The sequence below is a fragment of the Pongo abelii genome, chromosome 8 (genome assembly GCF_028885655.2).
Source record: "Pongo abelii isolate AG06213 chromosome 8, NHGRI_mPonAbe1-v2.0_pri, whole genome shotgun sequence".
NCBI classification, from domain to species: domain Eukaryota; kingdom Metazoa; phylum Chordata; class Mammalia; order Primates; family Hominidae; genus Pongo; species Pongo abelii.
The window spans coordinates 53,184,529-53,197,076 of record NC_071993.2 but is presented as its reverse complement, the minus strand read 5'-3'; the positions used below and the strand labels follow the sequence as shown (position 1 = coordinate 53,197,076).

Below are 12,548 nucleotides of genomic sequence, written 5' to 3'. Positions count from 1 at the left end.
CTGTGGGTATCTGAACCAGTCTTCCCTCCTGTAGGCCAATAAATGTTGCTCCAACTACCACAGGCCCTTTTTTAAGGACTGAGTGCCTTTGCTTGTCCCTGCTACTTTGTCCTCAGCCTGTCCCCTTTCTTGTGTCATTTGATTAGCAGTCACGTCCACTTTAAATTCCTCTTGCCTGTCACCCAACATTTCCCTCTGCAACTCCCCATGTCTTTGCTCCTCTCAGTAGCTATCATCTCCACATCTTCACTTACACTGGCAGCTCTGAGACCTGGCTTCTGCTACTGCCCTTCGCCTGGACTGTTTTTGTGGAGGTCTCCACTGACTGCTGAATCCAGTGGACCATCTTCAGAGCTCATCTTCTTGATGTCCCCATAGTTTTCAGCACAGGTGACCAATCTTTCCTTCTTTGGACTCTGCTACACTGCACACCTGGATTTCCTTTTACATCTTTGAATGGCTCCATCTCGGTCTCCTCTGAAGGCTTTCTTTCAACACCTTGCTCTTCAAGGCTTTGTCTGTGCTTCTCTTCTTCTCGTTACCTTCTTGAAGAATGCCTTCTTCCACAGCTGGAGCTGCACATCGTTTCATGACACGTGTATGTAGACAGCTCCCAGCTTCATATCTCCACCCTGGACCACTGCAGCTGCAGGTCTCACACCCAGTTGCCTACTCATTATCCACAGTTGGAAGACTCCATGGCACCTCATAGTAAACACGCATTCAAAAGGGTCGCAGGGGCAAACCGTGCTGGTATCTAGATGGTTACAGAGAACAGTAAACAAAATAGCAAAGAGGCCAATGTGACAGGAGGGAAGGAGTGGGAAATCTGGTGGAAGATGAGGGCTGGGTCATGGGCCATCCGCACACAGGGACTTGTGAGCCGTGATGAGGGCGTTGGCACACAGAGGAAGCCCTAGCATGGTTTTGAGCAAAAAAGTGAAACAGCCTATCTGATACCATAGCAAAATTACTTTTGCATGGTGTGAAAAAATACATTGAACAGCAATAAGAACAGAAGCAGGGAGACCAGTTAGGAGATTCACTCAGGTGAAAGGTGATGGTGACTCTGACCATGTTGGGAGCCATGATGTGTGAAGTGTCTGGATTCTGGGTATCTTCTGAAGGAAGAGCACACTGGATCTGGCAGAAGTTCATATGCAGGGTGAGTGAGAAAGAGAAGACTCCAGGTAGAGCTTAGGGGGTTTGGTCAGAGTAAATAGGTAGAGTTGCTAATGAGTGAGAGGGACAGAACTATGGAGAAATACTTTCTGGGGAAGGTCAGCAGTGGTTATGTTAAGCCCAAAGTGCCCATCAGACATGGAGTGCAGAGCAGCAGCTGGATATACAAGTCTGAAGTGTGAGGGAGAGTACTGAGCTAGAGATAAATTTTTGAGTCTTCGGGTATGGATATTATATGAAGCATTTCAGTGTGAAGAGGTCAGAAACTAGCGAAGACTAGTCCGAGAAAGAGTGGCCAGTGAGGAAGAGGCAGGCTAGAAGAGACTAGGGTCCTGGAAACCAGGGAAGAAATTGCTTATGTAGGAGGTCAGCCTGTGACATGCCACTGCTGACAGGCCAGACCAGATAACAGAACACTGATCCTTCGACTTCGTCATGTAGAGGTATTATGACTCGGTGAGTAGTTTCAGGGGAGTGTGGGGTAAAATGCCTGCTTGAAGGAGGTTCCAGACAGGTGGACACGGCTTAGATGACTGTTTTGAGGAGTTTTTCTCTGAAGAGGAACTGAGAAACAAGATGGTGGCTGGAGAAAGAAATCGGTCAAGAGAAGAATATTTCAGTTTAAGATTACTGAGATCAATTTCTGAATAACATCTGGCTAAGTATAAAACATCCTTTCTCCTACTGGTTGGCAGTACTGTATCATATACCAGGTTCCCATTTGTACCTAGATCTGTTTTTAAACTGTCTCTTCCATTCCATTGGTATATTTGCTCATTCCTCAGACTCTTTTGATTTTGTCTGTTTTTATCACTGTTCTGGAATACAGGTTTATCACTAATGTCTGTTTTTATTGCTGTTTTGGAATATGGGTGTCTCCAAAATTATTACTAGAATCTTAATTGGAACTGCATTAAATTTTCTGATGAATGTGGAGGGAAATGTCATCCATGAACATGAGCTCTCTATTTAAATCTCCCTTTGTGTCCTTTAATGGAATTCCTATAAAGCCCTTGTACCTTTATGGAACCTTTAAAGGGAATTTTCAGACATCCTATAGATTTTGTTGCTGTTATGAATAGAGTTGTCTTTTCTGTTATATTTTCTACTTGATTATTGCTGATTCATAAGAATATTATTATTTTCTCTAAACTGACCTTATATCCAGGAGTCTTTCTAAACTCTTAGTATTTCCAGTAGTTGTTTCATTCTGTTATAATGACGTGCATGGAAGTCCTGTTGTCTGCAATAATGGTGTTCTCTCTTTCCTTCGTAATGCTTTTACATCTTAGTTCATTTTCTTATTTTATTGCTTTGGTCTGAGTCCCTAATCTGTATTGAACAGTGGCAATAATAGCAAACATTCTTTCCTTATTCCCAGTATAGAAGCACTTCTTCATTAAGTATAAAACATCATGCTATGGGTTTTTGGTGAGTAGCTTTTATCGAATTATTCCTAGTTTTGTTTTGTTTTGTGGTTTTTTTAAGAGACAGGATTGTGCTATGTTGCCCAGGCTGGAGGGCAGTGGCTATTCACAGATATAGTCAACACACTATAGCCTCAAACTCCTGGACTCAAGCACCTCCCAATTAGTTGGGACTACCGGTGCGTACCACTGCACCTGGCTAAATGATTCCTAAATTTGAAGGCCTTTTTTTAAAATCATAAATAGATGTTGAACTTTATCCATTTTTTTTAACATCTATTAAGGTAAATCATAAATTTGTCTTATGGCTGAATTACATTGAAATATTTTCTGATGTTAAACCATCCCTGCATTCTTGAGAAAACCATTACTTCATTATAATATCTTTTTCTACACTGTTAGATTTATTTAGCTAATATTTTAATTTGACTTTTTATATTTATGTTTATAATTTAAATGGATCTATAACCTTGTACCAACTTTACGTAACATAGGAGTCAGTGTTAGGGTAGCTTCAGTAGATGATTTGGCTATTTGCCACTCTTTCTGCTTCATGGAAGCACAGAGTAAAACAAGGCTTGATCGTTTCTTCAAAAGTTGAGAGTAGGTCTCCCACTTTACGGCCATGTAGGCTTGGGGCCTTTGGTTTGGGAATAGTTGTTGATTATCTCTCATATATCTATATTATTTTAACTTTTTATTTATATAAATTTGGTTTTGTGTGTTTTCATCAGTGTGTTTTCTTATTTTTATGCACTGTCTCATTGCACTGTGTTCTTACTCTTCTTCAGCTTCTTACATTTAGCTTTTGGTTTTATTTCTCATTTTCCAATAAATATGTTAAAGATAAATATTTTCAAAGGCAGTATCTTCAATGTTTAGTTCTGAGTAATTTTTTTGTTCAGTTTTTCTCTAATTTCTCACTACTCTCATCTCTGAGATTGAGTTTGGGGAAGGAAGTCAACATCCTATGCTGGTTTGCCTCTGTTTTCATTGTAATAGAGATAGTTATTGGTGTCAGATTCTCCCTATAGACTATAAGCACACAGTGGAGACCGTGGCTACCTGGGTGATTGCTCTGTCCCTGGGAGCTAGCCCAGTGCTCGTTTATCCACTGGGATAAGATGATATGTTTGGCAAAGTCTTTTGTTAAAGAGTAGTGTAATAGACTCTGAAACACGGCTCCTCTGAACTCAAGCTACAAACGTGTCCATTTGGTTTTAATTAAACTCATCTGACATTCAGCATCTGGGCAACCAGAGATAGGGCATTTTGTTTAATTCCTTCTCTCACCAGCATGTGAGATGAGACCTTTTGATCAAAAAGCACAAGTTAGATTTGGACCTCAGGTGCCTTGTATTTCTTTTCTTTTCTTTTCTTTTTAGAGACAGAGTCTTGCTCTGTCACTCAGGCTGGAGCACAGTGGCACGATCTCAGCTCACTGCAACCTCCACCTCCCAGATTCAAGTGATTTTCCTGTCTCAGCCTCCTGAGTAGCTGGGATTACAGGCACATGCCACCACACCTGGCTATTGTATTTTTAGTAGAGATGGGGTTTCACCATGTTGGTCAGGCTGGTCTTGAACTCCTGACCTCGTGATCCCCCCAACCTTGGCATCCCAAAGTGCTGGGATTATAGGTGTGAGCCATCGCGCCTTGTATTTCTTGAGGAAAATTGAGGCCATTTGATTCATATGAAATGCTATTTGGAAAGCAGTTTTTTTGTTGTTTTTTTTTTTGTTTTTTGTTTTTTGTTTTTGTTTTTGTTTTTGTTTTGAGACAGAGTCTTGCTTTTGTTGCCCAGGCTGGAGTGCAGTGGTGCGATCTCAGCTCACTGCAACCTCTACCTCCCAGGTTCAAGTGATTATACTACCTCAGCCTCCCAAGTAGCTGGTATTACAGGTGCCCACCACCGCACCTGGCTAATTTTTATATTTTTAGTAGAGACAGGGTTTCACCATGTTGGCCAGGCTGGTCTCAAACTCCTGACCTCAGGTGATCTACCTGCCTTGGCCTCCCAAAGTGCTTGGGATTACAGGCATGAGCCTCCACACCTGACTGAAAGCAATTTTTTAATACTGTGAGAATACATGACCTTTAAAAAAAAAAAGATACTTGATATATGCGTTTAACATGGTCAGAATTTACACAGGAAATGGGTTTTCAAAGTGTATTGCTTAGTTTCTACATTAGTAAGGAACTAATCTAGAAGGTTCCCCCACATTCCACATGCCCAAGATTCCATGATTCAGACCTGTGGCCTGCTTTATTGAGAGATATAGCATGATGTGTTGTATTTAAAGAAAGGAGACGCTAATTAATAATGTTCCAAGGGTGATTGGAAGGCCAGGTCAGATGAGTTTCCAGAATTCACATTATTGTAACATACAGTAGTCATTCTGTAAAGGCTTTTTGAGTCCTAAACTGGGAAGATTCAGTTGTGCTACCTAGTACTTTTTATTGTCATTTCATTCTGAGGGAAAAACAAATCGTTTTAGGTGAAACAGACTAAATGAAAGGAATCTAAAATGTTTAGCTCAGTTTCAAATAGACATATATCACATTTGTGTCCTAGGAGGTAGGTCAAAAATCAAATAATATTTGTTGTTATAGGAGAAAATAGACTTTAAATGAACCTGACTAGATAGTAGCCGAGATCGTGCCACTGCACTCCAGCCAGCCTGAGTGACAGAGCAAGATGCCGTCTCAAAAATAATAATAATAATATGGAATAGCATCTCATGGCAGCTGTAGTAAAAATACAGGATTAAATTTAATTTAATCTAAAAATACAGGATTTGGCCCCTAAAGATCTACCTTTCTCCCTGAGAAGCTACAGATTTTTGTGCTGTTAATCCTAAGTAAAAAGAAAATAATTTTAATCCAAGTAAAATCTAAAACTTAACATGCAAATAAGGACATTTTTCTATCTAAACATATTGCTGTTAGTCAAAATATAATGTATGTTTGGTATTTGTTGGGTTTTTCTTTGAGACAGAGTTTTGCTCTGTCACCCAAGCTAGAGTGCAGTGGCACAATCTCAGCTCACTGCAACCTTGACCTCCTGAGTTCAAGCGATCTTCCCACCTGAGCTTCCCAAGTAGCTGGGACTACAGGCGCAAGCCACCACACTCGGCCAATTTTTTGTTTTTTGTTTTTGTTTTTGTTTTATTTGTAGAGATGGGGTATAATGTTGTTAATGTCAGAAATCATCCCTGTAATTTATGAGAGACAAAATAAAAACTAAAGACATAGATAATAAGCAAGGAAGCATAACATAAACTGTAGTGAGTAGCTTGTGAAGGATCCAGACAGGATGAAAAATAGCAAATGATGGAGCAGAGCCTTCCCTAAAGTGGGTGATGAAGAAGGCCCCAGCAGCAGGCAGTGCAGGAGCTGGGCCCCGGCGCGTGCAGCCAGCACAGGGAAGAACAAACATCGGGGGCGAGGGAGCACATGGCAAGGGGATGATAGGCCAAGGTGGGGCCCGGAGGGCCTGTAAGGAGGCACAGACTCCCTGGTGGGAGGCTGGGGCCACGAGACCCGGTCCTGCGCTCGGGAAGCCACATCGCAGGCAGACTTTTTTAGATGAGGAAGCACTGCCCAGAGTGCCTCGTTTCCCTTTCTTTGTTGGAATTGGAATGATGCTTCCCGTCATCGCAAGCTTCTGTACATTCACTGTGCCTTGACGTTGCGCACTTCTAACATTATTTCTCCGTGAGCGATCTTCAAGCCTGGAAGGGACTTACGGCTGTGTGTGTTTCCCTTCTTCAGCATTTCTGGATTAAAAGTGGTGGGGGAGTCCCTTTCTCCAGCCTTTCACCTACAACTGGAAGAGAGCACTGGGTCTCGCGAGCAAGATGTCAGACTGCTTCAGGAAATTGTAGATCAAGTAAGTATCCGTTGACTTGAGGCAATCCCCCCACACCACTTCTGCCCTTGCCCCAAGCAATTTTTTAATGTTAGTTTTTAAGAAAAGTCTCTTTGCCCTGAGAGAGAAGAGGGTAGAAAGGAAGATGCTGGTGACCCACTCTTGACGTGGAATCCTAATCCTCCAGGTCCTTCCTAGCTTCTAGGAGGCAGGACCCAATGGGAGCGCCATGGTAACAGGCAGCAGGCCCTCCCATTGGGTCAATATGTGGCTCCCTGCAAAGATACAGTTTTGTACCACTTTGCATTTAAATATACTTGGCCTCTCCTCTGAAAAACTAGCCTTGCAGAAAACTCACTTGCTCACCATTTTACAAAGCCAGGCTTTCCTATGTGTAGTTGGGGGAGGCATTGTGTGTGGGCATCGCACACATTCCTGGATGGCTGGCTGTCCCCGCAGCACAGCTCAGGGACAGTCCACTCACAGTCACCCTGAAGTCAGGATGCTCTTGTAAACGGAAAGGAAGACCACGTTTTATAACGTGCCTGTTTTTGAAACTGCATTTATGAGGAGATTTTGGGGAACAGGGTTAAATGGTGACAGAATAATGTCCTTTGTGAGTATGTGAACATGGAATAATTGGGATAAATAAATAGGGTTTATGATTCATTGATTACTAATTCTTGCTACAGTATGATGAGGGAAATAACATGTTTGAAAACTTAACCTTAAATTTTTGCTAATTCCAGTAGTAGCAAAATATTTATATAGCCCTAAATAAATTTTGGGGAATCAAAGGAGTGATACATAGTAAGTGAATACATATAAAATGTTGATTGCAAACAAAAGAAAGATGGTTGAGAGAATATAATTTGTCAGGGCATTTTATTTGTAGGACATCATAAAACTGGACAATAATATCTATCTCATACAGTCCTTGTGAGTATTAGATATATTAATCTTATAAAGTACATGAAAGAATGCTTAGCACATAGTATTTGCTGTATGAGTATTATTTATTATCAATAGTATTCTTATTAAGTATCTAGATTTAGAGCTACCCTCAGGCTGTACTGAATACAGTACATAAGAAATTTCTCACTGTAACTTTCTCTTTTCTGTTTTGCACACATTTCTTGTAGGATTACCTGAAGAAATATTCTCAGTATTGTTCCACATCAAGATGGCCACTAGTGGCACTGAGCTTATATCTTACTAGCTAAGCTACTTTTTCAGAAAATGAACATTGTTTTCCTCAGTAATTTCAACAAAATTTTTAGTTAAGTTTCTCATTGGACTAGGTTGGATCATGAGCATATTACAAAATAAACCATATGGTTAATGGGGTAGCATCTTTATTTTGGGCAGGTTGAGACATATTATGACCACTGCCCATGATGATTAGGTCCATTGCTCTCACATGGTGTGAACTAGAAGTGAAAGAGGGGTAGAACTTCAAAAAAGATTGAAATGCTGCTACAGAAGAAAAAGAAAATACTGAGGTCTCTGTAATCACAGATATTTATAAGAAAGCAATACAGATTAAAAATTAGGTAAGAAAATTGATTTACTAATAATCTTGATCTCTAGCCACATTTCTCTGAAATAAATTTGCTATGAAACCGTGATGGGGATCAGCAAGCTATGTTTTCCAAGTTCCTTCAAGTGGGATCCTGCTAGGTTCTGCTATTGGGAGGTACTAGAGAAACATAGGCAAGAGAATGGAAGAATAGATCTCCTTTTCCTGTTTGCTTGCGGTCCTTGCCGATGTTCTCCCAAGAACATCCCCTTGCCCTAGGAGCAGTAATTGTTTCAGTTTACCAATTTTTTCAGAGCCCCAGAAAGTGCCTCTTCAGAGGTAACAGCAGCAGTTGAAACATATCTCTCCCTCAGAGGTCTAGCCTCAGCTCAGGAAGGCTTTTACTCTGAGTTTACAAATTTTAATAACTCCAGTCTCTTCCCTTTATTCATCTAGGCTTCTGAGGAGGTCCGTATGTGGCCAGGAGATGGTGGTGATAGCTGCATCTTGCAGTCGTTTTCTTTGCTTTCCACAGTGTTGTTACTCTTTTCTCCTATTTCCTATGTGGTCAATTTTTTAATATTAACTCATAGTCGTAGTATAGTATTCGTACTTTATGTGAAATGAAATGTTTTTTATAATGTAGCCATGGCCAACCAATAGCATATTTTCTTTTAGATTTCATAATATATATTTTGCTTCAGTGACTTTATATCCTTTTTTGTTGCCCAAATTAGTTTTTTGTATACAAAACATCCAATATTACCCTGGTCCCATCATTTATTCTGATATCCATTGTCCTGTGATTTCTCCTGGAAAGTGAATTGTTTATCTGTCCATTTCACTCTGTGAAGTCATACAGGTCTATCTATACAGAACTCCTGTGCTCCAATTTATTCCTTGTGTGAAACTGGGCAATTTTTTAATCTCGGAATATGTTTCTTCATATGCAAATCAGATATAACACTTGCCTCACAACATTGTTTAGAGCATTAAAAGAAATATAATATGATATCATTCACACAGAATTTCCCTGGGTGTGAATTGAACAATGTCAGTGTTTCTCCCATTTAATGTGAAAACTAACTATATAAATAAACAAAAAAAAGTCTAAAAGAAGAAAAATATCAATAAAAATCATTATAAAATGTATATATATTAAAATATTATCAAGAGTCCTATACAAATTGAGTTTTTCATGAATAATAAGGATTGTAACTTTTATGTTGCAGTTAATGCAAGAAGCATTATCAAGGAGAATCACATGTCTAGAGCAAAGTGATATTAATAGTGTTTATGTTTGAGCCAGATGGAACTCCTCATAGGAGCACACAGTGCTCATCTCCTCCCAACTTTGCATTCAAAGAAATCATATTTGTAAGCCAAAATTGGTCCTAGAGGAAATATTCAACACCACTAAATTAAGCAAACTAAAAATACAGCAGTTTTTCTCAGTGTACTGGTTGTTAAATACATACTAAACCACCACTAGGTGGTATAGGTCCTCATAAATGGCAAAATAAAAATGGGACTGCTTAGTTTCTATTTTGTTACTCTTTTTATTTCTGAAGAGAATGAGTTCAAATTTTAACAGCAGAGAAAAAAATATAGTTGTGAGAGAATCAGACTTTCAAGTATGTGGGGCTATTTTAAGGAAGGACATAGATGTTCTAAATTTATCCTAGCCAAGAAAAAAAAAGTGCTTGGTTGGCTACAAATGAAAATCATTAAAATCCTCCCATGGGATTATTGATCAGTCTAAACCAAGAGTCAATTTTTTTTTAAAGGGTCATATTGTAAAAATGTTGGTCTTTATTGGCCTGTTTGTGTCTCAACTAACAGACTCTGCTGCATTAGTGTAAAAGTAGCCATAGACAAAGAATGTAAATGTAAATGAATAAATATAATTGTGTTCTAATAAAATTTTATTTGTATATCAAAATTTAAATTTTAGTGTGTCATGATAAGTTATTCTTTGGGGTTTTTTAAATGAGTAAACAATGTATAATCTACATTTAGTTTGCTTGCTCTACTAAGTGAGGTGGGGGCCAGATTCGGCTTGAGGAGGGTGGCTAGCTAACTCTTAGTGTAAACAATATATATTATTCAGTATTCCTTTGAAGTGATCAACTTGGTTATAATCATGGTAAGCTGGCAAGTGAGTTGTAAGATAAGGACTATATTAGTTAAGGTTCTCCAGAGAAACAGAACCATAAATGAGATAGATAACTAAGACAGATGTAGACATAGAGGTAGAGATATAGATAGAGATAGATGAGATAAAGATACAGATGATATAGATGACACATAGATACAGATACTGATACAGATGAGATAGATAGAGACAGAGATAGCTAGAAGAAGATAATTCTTGGGAGGAATTGGCTCACAAGGATGTCGAGGCTGAGAAGTTCCACAATCTCCTGCCTGCACAATGGAGGCCCAGGAAAGTTAGTGATATAGTTCAACCTAAGCCCAAAAGTCTGAGAACCAGGTGTTCCAATATCGGAGGACAAGAGAAGATGGATGTCCCAGCTCAAGAAGACAGACTAAATTCACCCTTCCTCTGCCTTTTTGTTTTATTTGGGCTCTGAATAGATTGAAGGATGCCCATAGATATTGGTGAGGATGATCCTCTTCACCCAGTCTACCTATTCAAATGCTAATTTCTCTGGAAACACAGACACACTCAGAAATAATGTTTTATCAGCCATGTGGGCAACCCTTAGCCCAGTAAAAGTGACACATGAAATTAACCATCACAGGGAGGTCTGGGACAATTCATGTCTTTGTTAATTTAAATAGACACATGAAGAAATTATTTTTTTTCTTTTTTCCTTCTTTCTCTTTCTTTCTTTCTTTCTTTCTCTTTCTTTGTCTTTCTTTGTCTTTGTCTTTCTCTTTCTTTTTATTTTTAAATAAAGGACATTTTGTAAGCACATGAAACCAGAGAATTGCAGTAGCCATATGACTACTATGAGGTGAGAAGAAGGAAAGTTTTTGCATCCTACAGATCTGCCCCATCTGTGGTCTTTGTGTTAGCTGAGACGACAAATATGTTACTATCTAAGCTTCCTTTAGTAACGTCTTCCACTACCTTTATGTTAAAACATTTTAAAAGATAAAATTAAAAGTACAAAATTTTGTCCTTTTAGAGTGGAATAAAGTTGGCTTCCATAAGCTCAGATGTGAATTTTACACTGATTCTGGCCAAATTTTTCAGATAATTTTAGAAAATTGTCTAAAAATACTCTGTAAATCTAGTGTTCATTATTAGACATTATTTTTTCAAATGTTATCAATATTATAGTGTTAGATGAAGAAAGCATAATCACTAGGGATGAGTTTAATTTCTTTAAGAAAGACAGATATCAGGATCCTCTAATAATACATTAAATGCCCACTAAAGTCAGAGGTATGTATTTGGTAATGTACCTTACTATATTCTTGCGGACAAGAAGGAGCAATATGGATTAGGTAATGGAATAATTTGGTAAATTATTTAATGGCTAATTGATATACTTACATATTACTAACAAAATGGTTTTAACTTGAAAATTTCATTTTTGTTTATATTCTGGTAACATTTTCATCAGTGTTTTAGACATGTTCATCTGTCAAACACATGAAGAATGAAACAGAACTCTAAGGATTAGCTAATAGGTTGAATGATAAAATAAAAACCTATATAGATGTCTGTGCATTATAATTATGAAACAGCTTTTAGTTAATAAAACTAAATAGGAAAGACCCTTAAATATTACATATTTAACAATAAACCACACACACATAATGACAATACTAGGATGAGAGACATGTTTTAAAAAGCAAGATTTTACTACAACAAGCAGTGTTTAGCTAGCTAGGCTGTAAACCAAGGGTTGGCAAATTATAGCCTGCAAGCCATAACCAGCCAAGAGACTGGTTTTGTAAATAAAGTTTTATTGCAGCATGGACACACTCATTCATTTGTGTATTGTCTATAAATGCTTTCTCACTGCAACAGCAGAGTTGAACAGGTGTATAGAGATCATATGGCCCACAAAACCTAAAATCTTAGCCTCTTTCCCTTTACAGTAAAGGTTTATTAATCCTGCCTAAAAACAATTTAGCAGAGTAATTTGGTTACAGGAAAATAATGATTTTCTCTCATAAGTTTAATGTCTGGACAAGGTTAATGAGAGCTATGTTTTTCTCCAGGTAGAGTATCCTGGACGTGCAGTTTTTATGCATATTTTAACTGGAAGACACTAAAGAGTGTTCAAATATAGGATATCCAAATGACATAGTGATTTAAAATAATATTGTCAACTGTGGCTAACAAAACTAGGGCCATGCTTTTCCTAAAAAATGGAGGAAAATGGCAAGATAGGATAGTTTTGGCACATAAATTGCATCACATTTTTGAGAGTGTCATTTGAAGGCATGGTTTAGTCTAATCTTGGTTTATCTCAAATGTAAGTTCAGTAATTATGGATGTTACAGCAAGACATAATTTGACTGTAAATCAGCAAGTACTTGCAAATATTCAGAACTATCTGGAAGTGAA

General features: G+C 38.3%; 1 protein-coding gene across 1 annotated transcript in view; it reads left to right on the top strand.

Annotated features, from left to right (window-relative positions):
- Positions 1 to 9,947, top strand: part of LOC100436909 (uncharacterized) — a 69,564-nt gene extending 59,617 nt beyond the window's left edge. The window contains exons 11-12 of the mRNA XM_063727231.1: positions 6,384 to 6,501; positions 8,456 to 9,947. Coding sequence (XP_063583301.1) covers positions 6,384 to 6,501; positions 8,456 to 8,626 — 289 coding nt within the window. The 3' untranslated portion in view covers positions 8,627 to 9,947. The remainder of the gene's footprint in view (positions 1 to 6,383; positions 6,502 to 8,455) is intronic.
- Positions 9,948 to 12,548: the final 2,601 nt, after the last annotated feature.